The following is an 18,234-nucleotide window of genomic DNA, read 5'->3' on the forward strand; positions in this document are numbered from 1 at the left end:
GAGTCCACGCTGGCCCCCTGTTTCTGGTGTGTCCCCCCTGGGACCCCCCTTCCCCTGGCCACCGGCGCTCCCTTCTGGGAATCTTCTGATTCACTGGAGAGGCTCATGGAATCTCTCGGGTCACTGTCATTCTGCCCTCCACTGCCCTCAGATTCTTCCCCTTCGCTCTCCATTTCCTCTCTTCTCTGCGCCTCTGCTCCTGAGCCCCTGACAACATATTTACAAAATAAGGTCAAAGCCCTTATCTATGCTCTATTATGCTTCTTCTTTACTGAGGGGGCTATGCATGTTCCATCCGCCTTAAAAGTTTATAGTGCAAAAGTGATTGCAACTATGGCCTATGCGGTCCCTTTATGGGGCGCCTTTGTAAACCTCTTGCCTCTGGTGACATTGCAAAATCTTTTTCTAAGATGCCTTCTGAAACTACCCTCCTGTGTAAGCAACTCTGCCATTCGCTTAGAACTTAACATCCCCTCCCTAGAGATTCTGATGTGGAGACATGCCTTTAATTATTGGCTGTCCCTCTGGCATAAATTGCCAAACTACTATCTTATTCAGTGCCTTTGGAGAGATGAATTCACCAGCCCATGGGCAACAAAAATCCATTCCAAACTGTTGTCTTATGGAATCTCTCCTTCTGATATTCTTAATTTAGATCTAATTACAGCTAAAAAGGTCATTAAACAAAGACTGGAGGAGGTAGATTTGCAACAAAATCTTACTACAGGTGGAGGTACATGTTCCCTGATAAATCTGGGCATTACATCTATGTCCCAGATTCCTCGATATCTGTCTACTTTATCGGCTGCGTCGCACAGATTCGCATTTGTTAGAGCCAGATTTAATGTGTTCCCCTCAAATGTGCTGAGCAATAGATTCTCTAACGGTAAAACCTCTGTTTTATGCGCATGTGACAACAAATCAATAGAATCCTGTCAGAGCTGCCTCAGGTCCCAGCTCACAAAGGACCAACGCCAGTTCCTCTTTATATACAGAAGTCTTTATTGAAGATCATTATTGGTTGATATAAGACCACCACTCAATCCTTGGGAATGGATTGCCAAGATTAAATAGAACTGCTGTATTGAGAGTCGCACTATCTATGGACAATGTAATTTTCTGACAGCTAGCTCTGCAAGTGAGATACTTTGGACTTGAAACTGTTATTTATTTTGCTGAAGGGGGACTTTTGAAAAGTTGGGAAGATACTCTATTACACTATTACTGACTGTTACTGTGTCCCCCTAGAGGCTCACTGAAATTGTTACAACTGGTTGGGGAATTTTCCATTTCTAACTAGCCAGGGAAATTTCCACTGCAAAACAAGCCTGACCGTGGGACTGACCTTGACTCTCAGACTCTCAGACAAAGTGTTATGGAGGAAAAGACAACAAGATCGGGCAAGGTTAGACTCCAACAGACCAGTGCAGCATTGCAGCAGCGCAGAGCATCTGCATCCGGCCCTCCTGTACCACAAGGGGAAGACCCTGTACAAGCTGGGGCAAAAGGTATGACATCGGAAGAAGGATTTACTTCAGTTTTAAATAAAATTTATGAATCTTTGGATAAATTAAGCAAACAAGTTACTGAAGCGACAAGTAAAATCGACCAAAACACAACAAGTATTAACAACTTGGGGCAGAAGGTGAACTCAAATTCAGAATCTATTGAAAAATTGCTGCAAGAATCTACATCAAATCAAAAGACAGCTCAGGAAGCAAAAGAAAAAGCAGTGGCTGTAGAGGAAAAGATACCACCGATATGTAAACAGCTTTGGGCCCACCAGTCACTTTTGTCTATAATTGAATTGAAGGAGAAGCAGACCAATCTGAGGATTAGGGCGGTGCCTGAACTTGAGAAAGACAGCCTAAGTGATTTTCTAACACAGGAATTTGCAGACTTTTGGAAACTGGATGATAAGCAAGACTTTAAGATAGTAAGTGCTTTTAGACTTGGAAGAGGAGGGAGAAAGAACAGGGTGAGAGACTGTTTGATTACCCTTCGATCAAAAGAGGAGAGAGACAAAATATTGAGTCTGCACTTCCAGAATACCTTGAAAATAAACGAATCAAGAGTGGAGATATTTAAGGACATCCCGAAATATCTTTTGGACCTGAGGTCTAACTACGGAGATTTGGTGACCCTGCTGAAAGGTAATAGAACCATCTTCAGGTGGGAATTCCCCTAAGGCCTATCTTTTACCTTTAAAGGCAAAAAGTTTAAAATAAGATCAGTGGAGGATAAAGAAAAAATTCTGAGAGATCACGGAGAAGACCTGCAAAAAGGAGTTGAAGAAGAGCCAAGAGCCCTAAGACCAGGAATACTAGACAAAGAAGAAACTGAGAGTGAAACCAAATTCACAAGAGATTCTGAGAGAAATAAAGTTATACCAAGTGCAATATATGAAGATGATGAACCAGGAAATTGAATGGAAAATTAAACAAATGAGACAAAGGACTTTTGAATCGGCTAATAAATGTGGGAAACTGTTAGCTTGGCAGATGAAAAAAAGAGAAAAGCTTAACACTATTACTAATTTGGAAGTGGAAGGAAAGAATATTCAGAATCCAGTGGAAATTAGAAAATGTTTCCAGAGGTATTTTAAACAGTTATATACACAAGGGCCTCAGAAAGAGTTTGATATAGACCAATTTTTGAAAACAAATGGACTACAAAAAATCTCTCAAGAAAATAAGATAATGCTGAACTACAAAATTACAGAACAGGAGGTAGAAGGCGCCATTCAGAACATGCAGTTGGGTAAATCTCCAGGGCCGGATGGTTTAACCTCAAAATATTATAGAACTTTGAAGGACTGGATAATTCAACCACTAAAGGAGGTTTGCAATGAAATTTTGGAGGGGGGGGAAAGCACCAGAGTCGTGGAAAGAAGCATATATTACACTTATACCGAAAACTGAGTCTGAAAACTCAAGAATTACCGACCCATATCCCTGCTTAATGTGGATTACAAAATATTCGCTGACATTTTGGCCAAAAGACTAAAAAAAGTATTAGTGGAAGAGATACATAAGGACCAAGCTGGCTTTCTCCCAGGCAGACACTTGTCTGATAACACGAGGAATATAATTACCATTTTGGAGAAGTTGCAAGTGGACATCAACACTAAAGCAGTTTTAATTTTTGTGGATGCGGAGAAAGCCTTTGATAATATTTCTTGGAGCTTTATGAAGAAAAATCTTCAGGAGATGGGGGTTGGTCAAGGGTTTGAAAATGGTATAAGTGCAATTTATTCAGAACAAAAGGCTAAATTAATAGTTAACAATGTGGTGACAGAGGAATTCAAGATAGAGAAAGGGACACGACAAGGCTGCCCAATTTCCCCATTGCTTTTTATTTCGGTCCTAGAGGTTCTGTTAAATATGATTAGAAGGGACCATTTGATCAAAGGTATAAAGGTCAGAGCTAAACAATACAAATTGAAAGCTTTTGCAGATGACTTAGTATTGACTTTACAGGAGCCAGAATCTAGTACTAAAAGAGTATTAGAACTGATTCAAGAATTTGGGCATGTGGCAGGATTTAAGTTGAACAAGTTAAAAACTAAAGTCCTTGAGAAAAATTTAACACCGATTGAGAAAGAGAGGTTTCAGAATGAGACAGGTTTAACAGTGGTTAAGAAAGTGAAATACCTGGGGATTAACATGACAGCTAAAAATGGGAATTTATTTAAAGACAACTATGAAAAATGTTGGTCAGAAGTGAAAAAGGACTTAGAAATATGGTCAAATTTGAAGCTTTCCTTGTTGGGTCGAATTGCTGCTATAAAGATGAATGTATTGCCAAGAATGTTGTTTTTGTTTCAATCACTACAAATTTTGGACAAAATGGACTGTTTCAAGAAGTGGCAGAGAGATATTTATAGATTTGTCTGGCAGGGCAAGAAGCCCAGAATAAAATTTAAAATACTAACTGATGCAAAGGAAAGAGGGGGATTTGCCCTGCCAGACTTTAAACTTTATTATGAATCAGCAGCTTTCTGCTGGTTGAAAGAATGGCTGCTTCTTGAGAACACAGACATTTTGGATCTAGAAGGTTTTAATAATGCTTTTGGGTGGCATGCATATTTGTGGTATGACAAGGTTAAAGCACATAAAGCATTTAAAAACCATATTGTCAGGAAAGCATTGTTTAATGTCTGGATAAGATATAAAGACTTACTTGAAAATAAAACCCCAAGGTGGTTATCACCGATGGAGGCAAAGGCTCAGAAAAAGCTCAATATGGAGGCCAAGTGGCCGAAATATTGGGAAATCTTGGAGCAACAAGGAGACAAATTGAAATTGCAGAGCTTTGAGAAATTAAAAGACAAAGTGCAAGACTGGCTTCATTATTATCAAATAAGAGAGGCCTATAATTTGGACAAAAAAATTGGCTTCCAGGTGGAAAAATCAAAGTTGGAAACAGAATTATTAGATCCCAAAACTAAGATACTTTCAAGAATGTATATCTTGCTGTTAAAATGGAACACTCAGGACGAGACGGTTAAATCTGCTATGATTAAATGGGCACAGGATGTTGGACATAACATTATGTTTGCTGACTGGGAACAGTTGTGGACCACAGGTATGAAATTTACGGCATGTAATGCCCTAAGAGAGAATATTATGAAAATGATTTACAGGTGGTACATGACACCAGTCAAGCTTGCAAAAATCTATCATTTGCCCAATAATAAATGTTGGAAATGTAAAGAAACTGAAGGTACATTCTTTCACCTTTGGTGGACGTGCCCAAAGATTAAGACTTTCTGGGAGATGATCTATAATGAAATGAAAAAGGTATTTAAATATACCTTCTTGAAGAAACCAGAGGCCTTTCTTTTGGGCATAGTCGGCCAATTGGTGCCAAAGAAGGATAGAACTTTCTTTATGTATGCAACAACAGCAGCAAGAATACTGATTGCAAAGTATTGGAAGACACAAGATCTACCCACACTGGAAGAGTGGCAGATGAAGGTGATGGACTATATGGAATTGGCAGAAATGACTGGCAGAATCCGAGACCAGGGAGAAGAGTTGGTGGAAGAAGATTGGAAGAAATGTAAAGACTACTTGCAGAAATACTGTAAAATTAATGAATGTTAAAATGATGTTGGATTGAAAATAAGTGGTATTGGCTGCTTTTCTTTTTTTCTTTTTTTTCTTTTTCCCTTTTATGTTTTCTTTTTAGTATGTTAATTACTGTTTTAATTCTTTTTATTCTGTAAACCTATGTTTTTTGTAAAACGCTAATAAATATTCTTTAAAAAAAAAAGAACAAGGGTTCACGGATATCTTAGAAGGGTCCACACAAAGCTGTCCTCCATTTGCAATCTGCCTATGGTTTGCCAGTACATCTTCCATCTTTTTTCTTACTGCACATAGTCTGGCTTGTTGGAGAATGGTGGAAGTGCAGCACCATCTCCACAGGTAGAGGTGCTCTTCTGTCCTTTTAAAACAAGAAATATCTTCTTCCAGCTAGCTGCTTGATGAAGGCTAGTGTGCCTACACATGATGGGAGCAGCAAATGCACCAGCCTGCCACCTGCAGTGGCAAAACTATTGAACCATCGCACCAACTCATGAACAAGTTCTTTACTGACCATTAAATGTTTGCATCCTTTGAGAAAACTGAAGTGCTTGACAGATGCATTGCTTTCTCAGGTCACCCCCCACCAATGCGAGAAGAAAGAATGCTTCACACAATACTCGTATCTCATCATCTGCAGCTGACCTCAGCAGCTCCTCAGAAGATGCCTCTGGAAAGCCATCGTCCTCAAGCAGTGAGCAAAGTAAGTTATGTTTACATTAAAGTCAATTTTCTGTTTTATTCTGTTTTATTGTCCTTCAGTTTTGTTCCATAATTATTGCCATGGCCCAGCTAGATCAGTGAATGGTTCTCACAGGGCTGGAGTGGAGAGAAGGGCCAAGGAAAGACAATGACGAATTTCAAGGACCACCCCGTCCAGAACCCAGCACCAGCCTGTGTGGTGGGGCCAGCTTGGCATCACAACAGGTTTCCTGGAAGGGGCGGGGCTGAGGTTGGGCCTGCTTTCATGCAGAGCCAGTCCAGGGCTCCTGTCCGTGCACCTGCATGCCCTGGCCTCACTGTGGCCTTTCCCTGTCCAGGGATCCGCAGCACCGCAAGTGCTCAGAGGGTGGCACCACCGCTGCGCCTTGACGCCCAGACCAAGGCTGCCCAAACCCCATGCTCTCCCTTCAGTGACTGGGGTCAAGGTGGTCACTCTACCTTGGGATTGCTAGTTTGAGGTGGGGGGCAACTTTGTAGTATCAGGGAAAACCCTATTCTCCATGCATTCGTAGACTTCATTTAAAACTCTGGCGTCTTCTAACAGTAACAGCTTGGATATAAAGGAGGACATAAAAGTTCAGATTTAGCAGAACTTATAGATACGATTTCACACATAAAAAGATAAAAAATGAGAGAGGGGGTGTATCCTTAAAGTGAAGGATATCTCTATTTGTTACCATTTGAAAATCTTATTTTCCTAGCACGTCAAACTGAGAGATCAGTGTCTTAAACATACTTTGACTGAGAGTCGGTAGGGCCACAAAAATGCTTCTTGAGTCCAGCTTGTGGGCCACCAGCTGCCTGTCCCAGGTCCTAACTAGTCATTTTGGGAGCCCCCAGACTTCCTTTTCAGTCTCCTGGATCCTCACTTCTTAGCCCTGTTTCTTGGATGCTCCTTTCAGACCTTAGTGGAAATAAGGTGGAGACAGAACAAGGATCAGCAGCTGAAAATTTCTAATGTCTACCTCAGACACCCTCACCCAACATTTTACAATTCTATTTTTTGTTTTCTTTTGTTTCCTATCTTCATAAAAGATTTGAAAGCTATCCATATCACCTCTCCCCCCACCCAAACTATTGTTATATTATTATATTATTTGGCTGAAAAAGTAACTTCATACTGTCCTGGAAAGCTGTGTGTTTGTGGAATCCCTGTCCAGATTGCCTGAAAGACAGAAGGTGATTAACTCTGGAGAAGCTGCCTAGAGGGTAGATTCGCCACTGAATCGCAACAGGGCATCTCCTCTATAAGATTGCTGCAGCTTGCTGCAATGAAATTACCTCAATCTAGTAGAAGTCAGACTGAATTCCCCCCGAGTAGTGTAGGCACTGGCCAAAGTGAACAGTTTTCGTCATGCCTTCTGACCTGTGAACTGTCCAGCAGCTGTTCTCTGCTTCCTTTAAGTCAGACGAGTCTTCCTGGCTGCTGCTCCCCATTTCTTTGACTATGTAAAGACATCACATTTCCCCAGTGATTTACCCCTGTCTGTTACAGTGGTGCCGGCCCCAATCCTCCGTCATTAGCAAAGGGAATTGGATGTTTACAGGTTCAGTTTGACTAGGTTATGAAACCTTAAAACACATTTGAGCTGCATGCATGAATTGAAACTGTGGGCGATGACAGTGCTCTCATATTGCCTACATCACAGTGAAAATATGAGTTGCACACAGCTTTTGTTTCAATCTGTTATCCAGGTGGCAGCAAATCCTCCCACAGTGACACGGAGAGTCTGGGAGGGAGTACTGAGGGCCAGTCCTTAGAGTCACCTGCCTCCAGCCCAGGTGAGAGGAAAGTATGAAATGTTGCAAAATAATAAACATCCATTAACACGAGGCCTTCAGGTTTTTCCACATAACTTTGTTTTTCAGCACATGTAAATCTGCATGCTTGGCTATTTTTTTGCAATGTGCCTCTTCTATTAAGGGCAAACAAATCACTTTAAAATTCCAGGTTTTAATTCGTTTTTCAAAAGTGGGCTTTGAATTTCAAATATGCCTTTTAAAAAAACTGAATGGCAATTTAATTTGTGCTTCCTTTGCAATCCCTAAATTATCTTTTTAAAATTGAATTAATGCATTAATACATTCTGAATTGGAGCCCCATGAATGGTCTGGGAGGAAGTGATGCCGCAGATTCACTGCAGCTATGTAACTGTGGACCTGAATGGAAAACCACCAGGAGTCTGCAGGAAGAGTGTGCTGTAAATAAAATACCCATAATATTAAAACAAAATTCTGAATTGATACTCTAATTTCATGTCAGCAGTATCCATATCTAAAGGAAAAGATATTAAAGAGAGCACAGATCTGCAAATGTTGCCTGCAGAGACTGACGTACAAGCCTGCAGCACGCAGGTACTGGGAACCAATTCTTAGTGTGGCCCCATGTCCTGCTTTACAGAGGGCAATTTGAAGGTCTATGTAGCCCAAGTCCAATTGACAAATAAAGATCCCTAAGAAGGGAAAGCAGAGGCACTGAGTCTATTTATATTATAGCAATTATTTCTAAATTTGCGTCTATACATATAAATTAGCATCTGCAAATTTTATGCATTTCCTTTGTCCTTTTTTGGGGGGGTGATGCATTTTCTGTTTTGGGGGGTGGGCAATGCTTTAAGCACCCACACTCTCCATCCTTGAAACGTAAGCTATAAAAATATATGTAAAAATAGCAGGCAGGAAAACATGAGTGGTATTAGCTTCATTTTACTCAGGGTAATTAATGGCCTCAGATTAGACATGTTCATTAGTTTCAGTGAATCTACTATGATTAAAGCTTAGCTGAATACCACCCCACGTCACAATTGATGTCTGTAATGGGAATTGGGGTTGCTTGTGTGTAAACCTCCAAACTGTTCCAAACTGCTTGGGGTGGTTGCGCCTTTCCCTGGCTGAGCAGCCCCTTGGCACGGCTGCTTCAGTCGCTGGCAGAATCCGTCAGTGGGCGTTTCCTAAACTTCTTCCAACATAAGAATTCCTTAACGGACAACCTCCTCCTCGCCTCTCTGCGCGGAAGCCTTCTGCGCAGAGTGGGCGTGCCTATCGATGGTCCTCCACTCTCCTCACTGACTTCACTGGAAGAGTCTCGGAGCCTCCCCTCCGAAGTGCTCTCTGCCTCTCCTTTCTTCCTGGTGTCACCTTGACTTCCTTCCCCAGCGGAAGCTCTCCTCCCTTACTGGTTCCTTCTCCGGCATCATTGGGGAGCCTAACCTCTCCACTCGGCTCCGATGTCAGTTCCCTGACAATGTCTATACAGAATTGCATATCTTCTGTGTTCTGAACTTAGACAGTGCCAGAAACTTGGGGTGGAGTTCAGTGTCATCTCTTGCAAACAATGCCTCCCTGCAAGCTTGCCAGATAAAGCTATCTCCGCTCCTCCATGCACTGTTCTGGGGGTTTTCCTGACACCCCAGCTGGGACCCAACTTTGGGGGTGGGGTGGTGGGAGGAAGCGGAAAGCCCCTCTGCAGAGACCCTGACTCAGGGCTTCCTCTGATAGGGCTCCTTAGGCAAATCTCACCCATGGAATTCCCACCTGTCTATTTCATCATCATCTTACATAAGTTCTACACTGTGATTTTCTGTTTAAAACATTCCTTATGTTGCAAACAATAAAAGATTAAATACTAGGTTATTTGTGTAAATTTGCTTTAATTGATGTTAGTGGCTTTGCACTTCTTTAGTATGGAGAGGGAAATCCAGGTATAAACTTTAATGTAAATAAACAAATCTGGACCAATAAAAGTTTCTGAACTTTCTTCAAGGGTAGCCATACAGTGCATTACAGTGGTCCCGTTGAGAGTTTGCCAGGGTATGCTTGGTAGTGTCAACATCACTCTTTCTCTCTAAGAAATACGGTCATGCCTCAGGTTACAGACGCTTCAGGTTGCGTTTTTTTGATTTATGGACCAGCCAAAACCCGGAAGTACCGGAATGGGTTACTTCTGGGTTTTGGCGGCCGCACATGCGCAGAAGCGCCAAATCACAACCCGCAGATGTGCAGACGTGCTGCTGCGGGTTGCGAACGCTGCAGGTTGTGAGCGTGAATCCCGCACGGATCACATTCACAACCCGAGCGCCCACTGTATGTTGAAGCTAATAACAAAGCTCTCCTGGTTGTATCCAGGAGAAAGCCTATACCCAGGAACTGTAATGGATGGGCAATTTGTTGGGTGGGATGTACAAGGGCTTTTGCTTGTCCAACTGGCTTTCCCTCCAATCTCCTCACTCCATGTGCCCCCCCCTGCAATTCACTCTGGGAGAGCAGGAGAACCCCAGAACAGAAGAGGGATGTTTGTACAGACGGAACATCTGTAGTAACTCAATGCTGAATTCCACCAATTAACTTTTCCAGTTCTAGAGCCAGTTACCATGAGCAACTCTATATTTACCTTGAGATAAGTAGCTGGAACATTAGGGAAAAAACCACTTCAAATTGTTAATATTGCAGTGAAACAAAGATGGTCTAAATTTTCAACAAGGCTGTCTATAGGTTAAACTGAACCCAGTTCCTAAAACTGTAGCGCACTCTTTCCTTTTCAAGGAAGTAATTTCTTTTTTCACAGAAGAAGCATCCTAAGCAGAATCCTGTGTGACTTTGAATTTAACTGGTTTCTGGCTCTTAAGTGGCTTCCTTTTCTGTTTTTAATCTGTTCTTCATGTCTAGGCCACAAGAAGTTGTTGAAAGCTCCATCCACAGGCACTGTGTTCTCCTCTGAGGACTGTGAAGGCAAAGATTTAATGCAAGCCTCTGACCATGGTGAGAAACAAGCCACAGACTGGGGAAATGAACGAGTGAGGGAAGAGTCCTATAACTGCAAATGCTAGACAAATGGCAGATCATGAGGTTAATCAGTTCTGGGCATGTACAGCTTTAGACTGCAGGTGAAGACTGCATGTTGAATGTTCCCACATAAAAGCAAAAACGCCTCCCAGGAGAAAACCTACATTTTGGGGAAAATGAAGGGCTTGTGTCCCTTTTCTGATGTATATTTTTCTACGGAAAGGTAATATGTTTCATACAGGGGAGGGGGAAATTTGATCATGTAATGGTACTGTTCAGGAACGATTTTACCACGTGATCTCCTCTGCCATGCCAGAATTAAAGGGGCTTTATTGATGCTGGGATTTCTGTGTGGACTCAATATCTGAAGAGGATTGGAGGGACAAATTGCAAGGTAGTAATGTCTCTTGGCCTAATCACAATGAAATCAACAGCAAAAAAGCAGAATGGAAAGTCAACCCACAAGAAATTTAACCACATTTGAATCACTTTCTTGACACGAGGCAAGTGGAAATGTGAGTGAACCCGCCGTGTGAGGGCCAGCCCAGGGTGCTGCTGCACTTCCATGTATCTGGTTAAGAAGGGGCGAGGTTCCTGCTTTACCTTCTCCAGCTTTCCCAGCCCCCTGGCACTTGAGAGCCTTAGCCTGAGTTTGAAGAAACCTTCCTTTGTGTATTCTAAACAAAAAAAATTCCTTCCAGTAGCACCTTAAAGACCAACTAAGTTAGTTCTTGGTATGAGCTTTCGTGTGCATGCACACTTCTTCAGATACACTGAAACAGAAGTTGCCAGATCCTTCTATATAGTGAGAAGGTGGGGAGGGGTATTACTCAGAAGGGTGGTGGGAATGGGTGATTGGCAGATAGCTGTGATGAGCCTGTTGACGACTCTTAACGACTGCAATAGGTCTTACAGGAAAAAGCAAGGGGTGAGAAGGTGAAAAATGGCTTTGTCATGTATAATGAGATAAGAATCCAATGTCTTTGTTCAGACCAGGTTTCTCCATGGTTTTAAGTTTGGTAATGAGTTGCAATTCAGCAGCTTCTCTTTCCAGTCTATTTCTGAAATTCCTTTGTAGTAAAACAGCTACTTTGAGATCTTGTATAGAATGTCCTGGGAGATTGAAGTGTTCTCCTACTGGTTTCTCTGTTTTGTGATTCTTGATGTCAGATTTATGTCCGTTTATTCTTTGGCGTAAGGTTTGGTCTGTTTGTCCAATATAGAGAGCTGAAGGACACTGTTGGCATTTGATGGCATACACAATGTTAGACGATGAGCAATTAAATAGTCCCGAGATGGTATGTGTGATGTTGTTGGGGCCAGTAATGGTGTTGTCCGGGTGTATGTGGCAGCAAAGTTGGCATCTGGGTTTATTGCAGGCTCTGGTGCCAGTGTCCGTGTTAAGTCTGGTTGTAGTATTATTGTGGGTTAGGAGTTGTTTAAGATTGGGTGGCTGTCTGTAGGCAATGAAAGGTCTTCCTCCCAGAGCTTGAGAAAGAGAACTGTCATTGTCCAGGAGAGGTTGTAGATCTCTGATGATGCGTTGTACTGTTTTAACTTGGGAGCTGTATGTGATGACTAGAGGTGTTCTGTTATTTTCTTTTTTGGGTCTGTCTTGCAGCAAGTTCTCTCTGGGTATCAGTCTGGCTCTGTTGATCTGTTGTCTAACTTCATCTGCTGGGTATTTTAGTTCTAAAAAGGTTTGCTGTAGATCTCTTAGGTGAGAGTCTCTGTCTGTAGAATTGGAACAGATACGGCTGTAACGTAGTGCCTGGCTATAAACAATGGACTGTTTGGTATGTTTGGGATGGTAGCTAGAGGCATGTAGATATGTTTGTCGGTCAGTTGGTTTACGGTATAAGGTGGTGTCTATGCGCCACCAACTATGTCAGTGCTCCCAGCTATGTACGTGACACCACAGATTTTCTGAGGAAAATACAATCTTTAAATGATCTTCCCAACAATACTATACTAGCTACTATGGATGTGGAATCTCTGTATACCAACATCCCACACAACGATGGTTTACAAGCTATAAGGAACACCATTTCAGATAAAACCACAGCGGACTTTGCCACCAAACTCTGCCAATTTGTCCTTACCCACAACAACTTCAAATTCGGTGATGACCTGTTCCTTCAGATCAGCGGCACAGCTATGGGCACCCGCATGGCCCCACAGTATGCCAACATCTTCATGGCAGATTTAGAACAATGTTTCCTAAACTCCTACCCACTCAAACCTCTCTTGTACCTGCGATACATTGACGATATTTTTATCATCTGGACACATGGTCAACAGACCCTGGACACCTTCCACCAGAAATTCAATGATTTTCACCCCACAATCAACCTAACAATGAATCAATCTATGCAAGAAATACATTTTTTGGACACTACTATAAAAATACAGGATGGGCACATAGACACCACCTTATACCGTAAACCAACTGACCGACAAACATATCTACATGCCTCTAGCTACCATCCCAAACATACCAAACAGTCCATTGTTTATAGCCAGGCACTACGTTACAGCCGTATCTGTTCCAATTCTACAGACAGAGACTCTCACCTAAGAGATCTACAGCAAACCTTTTTAGAACTAAAATACCCAGCAGATGAAGTTAGACAACAGATCAACAGAGCCAGACTGATACCCAGAGAGAACTTGCTGCAAGACAGACCCAAAAAAGAAAATAACAGAACACCTCTAGTCATCACATACAGCTCCCAAGTTAAAACAGTACAACGCATCATCAGAGATCTACAACCTCTCCTGGACAATGACAGTTCTCTTTCTCAAGCTCTGGGAGGAAGACCTTTCATTGCCTACAGACAGCCACCCAATCTTAAACAACTCCTAACCCACAATAATACTACAACCAGACTTAACACGGACACTGGCACCAGAGCCTGCAATAAACCCAGATGCCAACTTTGCTGCCACATACACCCGGACAACACCATTACTGGCCCCAACAACATCACACATACCATCTCGGGACTATTTAATTGCTCATCGTCTAACATTGTGTATGCCATCAAATGCCAACAGTGTCCTTCAGCTCTCTATATTGGACAAACAGGCCAAACCTTACGCCAAAGAATAAACGGACATAAATCTGACATCAAGAATCACAAAACAGAGAAACCAGTAGGAGAACACTTCAATCTCCCAGGACATTCTATACAAGATCTCAAAGTAGCTGTTTTACTACAAAGGAATTTCAGAAATAGACTGGAAAGAGAAGCTGCTGAATTGCAACTCATTACCAAACTTAAAACCATGGAGAAACCTGGTCTGAACAAAGACATTGGATTCTTATCTCATTATACATGACAAAGCCATTTTTCACCTTCTCACCCCTTGCTTTTTTCTGTAAGACCTATTGCAGTCGTTAAGAGTCGTCAACAGGCTCATCACAGCTATCTGCCAATCACCCATTCCCACCACCCTTCTGAGTAATACCCCTCCCCACCTTCTCACTATATAGAAGGATCTGGCAACTTCTGTTTCAGTGTATCTGAAGAAGTGTGCATGCACACGAAAGCTCATACCAAGAACTAACTTAGTTGGTCTTTAAGGTGCTACTGGAAGGAATTTTTTTTGTTTTGACTATGGCAGACCAACACGGCTACCTATCTGTAACTGGTTTGTGTATTCTAGTCCTTCCCACCCTCTGCTATCTGTTCTCTGTGTAGAAGGTGCATGTTTAACTGTTAATCTAGAAGCCATGTCTGCAGTCTAACAGAGGACAATAGTCACATGCCTGACCCTCTTTTCAGATCTCACTGATGCTGCCTCTGAAAATGGCTTGTCCCATTACCACTTTAAGAACATCAACCTGTCCAGCGCTGCTCAGAGCCACCATCTGCGGAAGCTGAGGGGCCCTTCAAAATGCAGAGAATGTGAGAACGTGGTGGTCAAAGGCGTAGAATGTGAAGAGGTCAGTGAGCATTAAAGGGAACTGCTTTGCTGCAACAAGAGGTTCAGATCTCAGGCAGGCTGGCACTTGGGCACTGGAAAGGGAGAGGCACACAAATTGGCCCCAGCTTACAGCATAAAGCCCTGAGGCAGATTCTTAGACTTTTAAGTCTGGAAATAATTAGGATTTTGGTTGCGATCGTATGTATACAAGGGGAGAGGAAGTGGGGTGTGGGGTGTGTGGTGCACCCCGGGTGTCACCACTGAGGTGGGTGACAAAATGCCAGGCAGCACTCATTGCGGGGCCTGTAGGGCGCCCGAGCCATGTGTCTTTCCTGAGAGAGACGCGGTGGCTTGAGCACCCGCAGGCTCAGCACTGCCCAAAAGGTCCACCCGCTGCCTCCCCCCCCCCCCAGCTGCAGGGCAGCTGAGTGGGAGGAGGCAGGCAGACTCTAGAGGCCCCACAGTGCCCAAGCGGCTTCCTCCGCCACTGTATGTATACTTAGCACTACTTCTGTATGAACATAAATAGGATGTTGCTGTAAATCTACTAATCTAGTTCCGTGTTTTGCCCTGAGACAGACTGTCCTGAACATTCGCCATATCCTCATACACTCCACTTGTGTGAAGTTAACTCCACTTGATGAATGTTTTTCAATGAGATTTTATTGCCAATGTGAATGAGACATGTAAAAGAAGGTGGAGTTTGTGCTCTGACTCCCCCTATGTCTGGATGTGGAACCTGGAAAAGAGAATGAAACACAAATGGAAATGCTTTTCCTCTGCTGTTGGTGCATTACACCTGCCTCAGAGTACTGAGATGTGAGAAATTAGCAAGGGGCCCCTTTGGGGCTGGGAAAGAGTTCAGCCAGAGTAACACGGGATCTTTGGGCCATTTGCAGTGCTGCCTGACCTGTCACAAGAAATGCCTGGAGAGCCTCCTCATCAGCTGTGGTCACCAGAAACTGCCGGCACGGGCATCGCTCTTTGGGATCGACTTCCTTCAAGTGTCACGGGATTTCCCAGAAGAAGTGCCATTCATTGTGGCAAAGTGTACCTCAGAAATAGAAAGACGTGCCCTGGGAGTGCAGGTAACTTGTCCCTGCATGCAGAAATCCATCAGTGCTCAAACTCCATACCTCTCAGAACCCAGAGTGAGCAGCAAAACATAAAGACATAAACATATGTCTGCTGACCAAACATAAAGGCTGAATTAATTGAGTCATTATTAGACTATGATTGGCTCATTTGTATTCCCCAGTTCTGTGCAAGTGCAGCAAACCAGAGCAAAAAAATTTCTAGACATTAATCCTAAAGAAATGTGTGAGTCATGCCTGGTGAAATCCCACAAATAAGCAGGGACCAGAACAGGATTTCTGGTGAAGAATTGAGCTTTTCTGCTGGTGCAGAATTTTATATCCGCCATTCTCCTATCACAGTAAGAAGGAGACAGTGGTGGGAGCTCCCAGTTATTGGGAATTTTTAAGGTGATGAACAGCTTCACCTCTAATGAGGAGCAGACTGTGCTGTGGCAGGATCTAGGTGCTTACCTATGAAGAAAAGACAGGTTGCCTGCTTCTTTGCATGTCTGTATTGCAGCAGTTCAGGGAAGGTGCAGAAAGTGGGGGGTGGAAACAGCGAGGGGGGTGTCAGAGAGTTGTGAGGCATCCCTAGACTCTTTCTTTCACTCTGCGCGGTAGCACTAACTTCCTGGTGAGCTAAGGCGCCTGCTTATGGCCTTCAAGAGCTGCCTCGGAGTTTCAGTCCATGTGGATTTCCCAGTTTCATGTGCTAGCAGTCCAGTCTCGTGCACACACACCTCTGCCTCCCTGCTGAGTCAGAGAGAAATCCCAGGTCCCTTTCTGACACATACATCATGTGTGGTGGCCTCAGGCCCAGTCTCTTTTTTGTCCTTGACGCAGGGCATTTACCGCATCAGTGGAGCCAAATCACGGGTGGAGAGGCTGTGTCAGGCCTTTGAGAGTGGCTGGAGGCTGGTGGAGCTCTCGGATCATTCACCTCATGACATCACTGGAGTCCTTAAACATTTCCTTAAGGAGGTAAGAAATGGAGGGGGAGACATCCTTAGAATTTCATTTCTCTAAACCTGAGAGTGGTTTCCCAAAGTTTATGTCTTTAGCAGACTCTGGGAACTCATCAAGCTACACATCCCCAACCCTTTTCGAGTGTGTGTGCTATTTTATCTAAAGGTGGAAACAAATGTAATATAAAAAAATAAACATGCAACTGGGTTCAATCTGTTGGGAAATAACTGGTGAATACCAATTAATCCTGAAGTCCCAGATGTGTGGGGAACTACAAAGAAAAACAGCTGACTGCATGAATTCAGAAATAGGGTGTGGGGCTTGACTTCAGCCAAAGCAGCCCCCAGCAGAGTTTAAAACACAGATCTAGACTGCGTTTACAAAGCATGGGAAATACTGTATAGGTCGTTAGACTTTTAAATGTCCCCATATGAGTGCTTACAGTTCTCCCCTGCCTCTGCCCCTCTTGAGCTTAATAGACCACAACTTTTAGTAAGTTTAAATGCTTTTTTTCAGTAATCACAGGTCTCACTCATGCGTTGTTCAGTGCTACAGCAGAAACAACACAAGTAAGGTATTCTTGCTTACAAAATGCAGAAGTGATTCTCAAACATGTGGACTGAGTCTGAAGTCCCAGGCTCAGACATCTGCTCAACTTACACCGTTTAAAGGGAGAGGGGAAGGAATATGAAACCTTTAGTTCCTCCCTCCTTGGAGGAAAGGGGATGTGACATCACAGAGTCTACTCTAGTAATTTTGAACTCTGTAGTCCTTAACCCCTTCACATACTAACTAGCACAGGTATGCATTGTTAGGTTTGACTACAAAACTCCCACACACTCTACATTAAAGGTAAAGGGACCCCTGGCCATTAGGTCCAGTCGTGACTGACTCTGGGGTTGCGGCGCTCATCTCACTTTATTGGCTGAGGGAGCCGGTGTCCAGCTTCCGGGTCATGTGGCCAGCAGGACTAAGATGCTTCTGGCGAACCAGAGCAGCGCACGGAAATGCCATTTACCTTCCCGCCGGAGCGGTACCTATTTATCTACTTGCACTTTGAGGTGCTTTCAAACTGCTAGGTTGGCAGGAGCAGGGACCGAGCAACGGGAGCTCACCTCGTCGCAGGGATTCGAACCGCCGACCTTCTGATCGGCAAGTCCTAGACACTCTACATTAGTCTTGTTTATTGTGGCATTGCTGCTCCTTCTTGCTTGCTCATGAGTTGCACAGCACGTGCCCCAATCTGTAGTTATTCTGCTCCTTCTGTTCCTTTATTCCCTGATATTTCTAACTAGTTTTATTATGTATTTTTATTTCTTGCGTATGTGCACAGTAACCCTTAATTCAGGGGTCGCCAGGATCCTCAGCTTTCACTGAAATTAGGCTCGAAAGAAGCATTCTGTTGTAGCCAGTAGAATAGGTTGTGGTGTGTGCTTAGTAGAAATGGGCAAAATGGGCAATTTCGGTTTCACATTTTTCCAACATTCAGTTCTCCACAATTCCACATTTCTTTGCAATTTTTAAAAAAAATTTAAAGTCCTCATAAAAATCATAAGTTTGGGCAAACTTCTCCTCATATGCATGTGCTTGTATACCATCTTACTTCTACTATGCACATTTCCCCCCAGAGCTGTGCTGTTTCCTCTAATATAATGCATTTTTGCATG

General features: G+C 43.2%; 1 protein-coding gene across 1 annotated transcript in view; it reads left to right on the forward strand.

The window, feature by feature from the left end:
• Positions 1–18,234, forward strand: part of GMIP (GEM interacting protein) — an 80,954-nt gene that overhangs the window by 50,755 nt on the left and 11,965 nt on the right. The window contains exons 12-17 of the mRNA XM_028721151.2: positions 5,666–5,793; positions 7,509–7,595; positions 10,479–10,571; positions 14,384–14,544; positions 15,425–15,613; positions 16,445–16,582. Of these exons, the coding sequence (XP_028576984.2) occupies positions 5,666–5,793; positions 7,509–7,595; positions 10,479–10,571; positions 14,384–14,544; positions 15,425–15,613; positions 16,445–16,582 (796 nt within the window). The remainder of the gene's footprint in view (positions 1–5,665; positions 5,794–7,508; positions 7,596–10,478; positions 10,572–14,383; positions 14,545–15,424; positions 15,614–16,444; positions 16,583–18,234) is intronic.

This window comes from Podarcis muralis, chromosome 2 (genome assembly GCF_964188315.1).
Source record: "Podarcis muralis chromosome 2, rPodMur119.hap1.1, whole genome shotgun sequence".
In the NCBI taxonomy this organism is placed as follows: Eukaryota; Metazoa; Chordata; class Lepidosauria; order Squamata; family Lacertidae; genus Podarcis; species Podarcis muralis.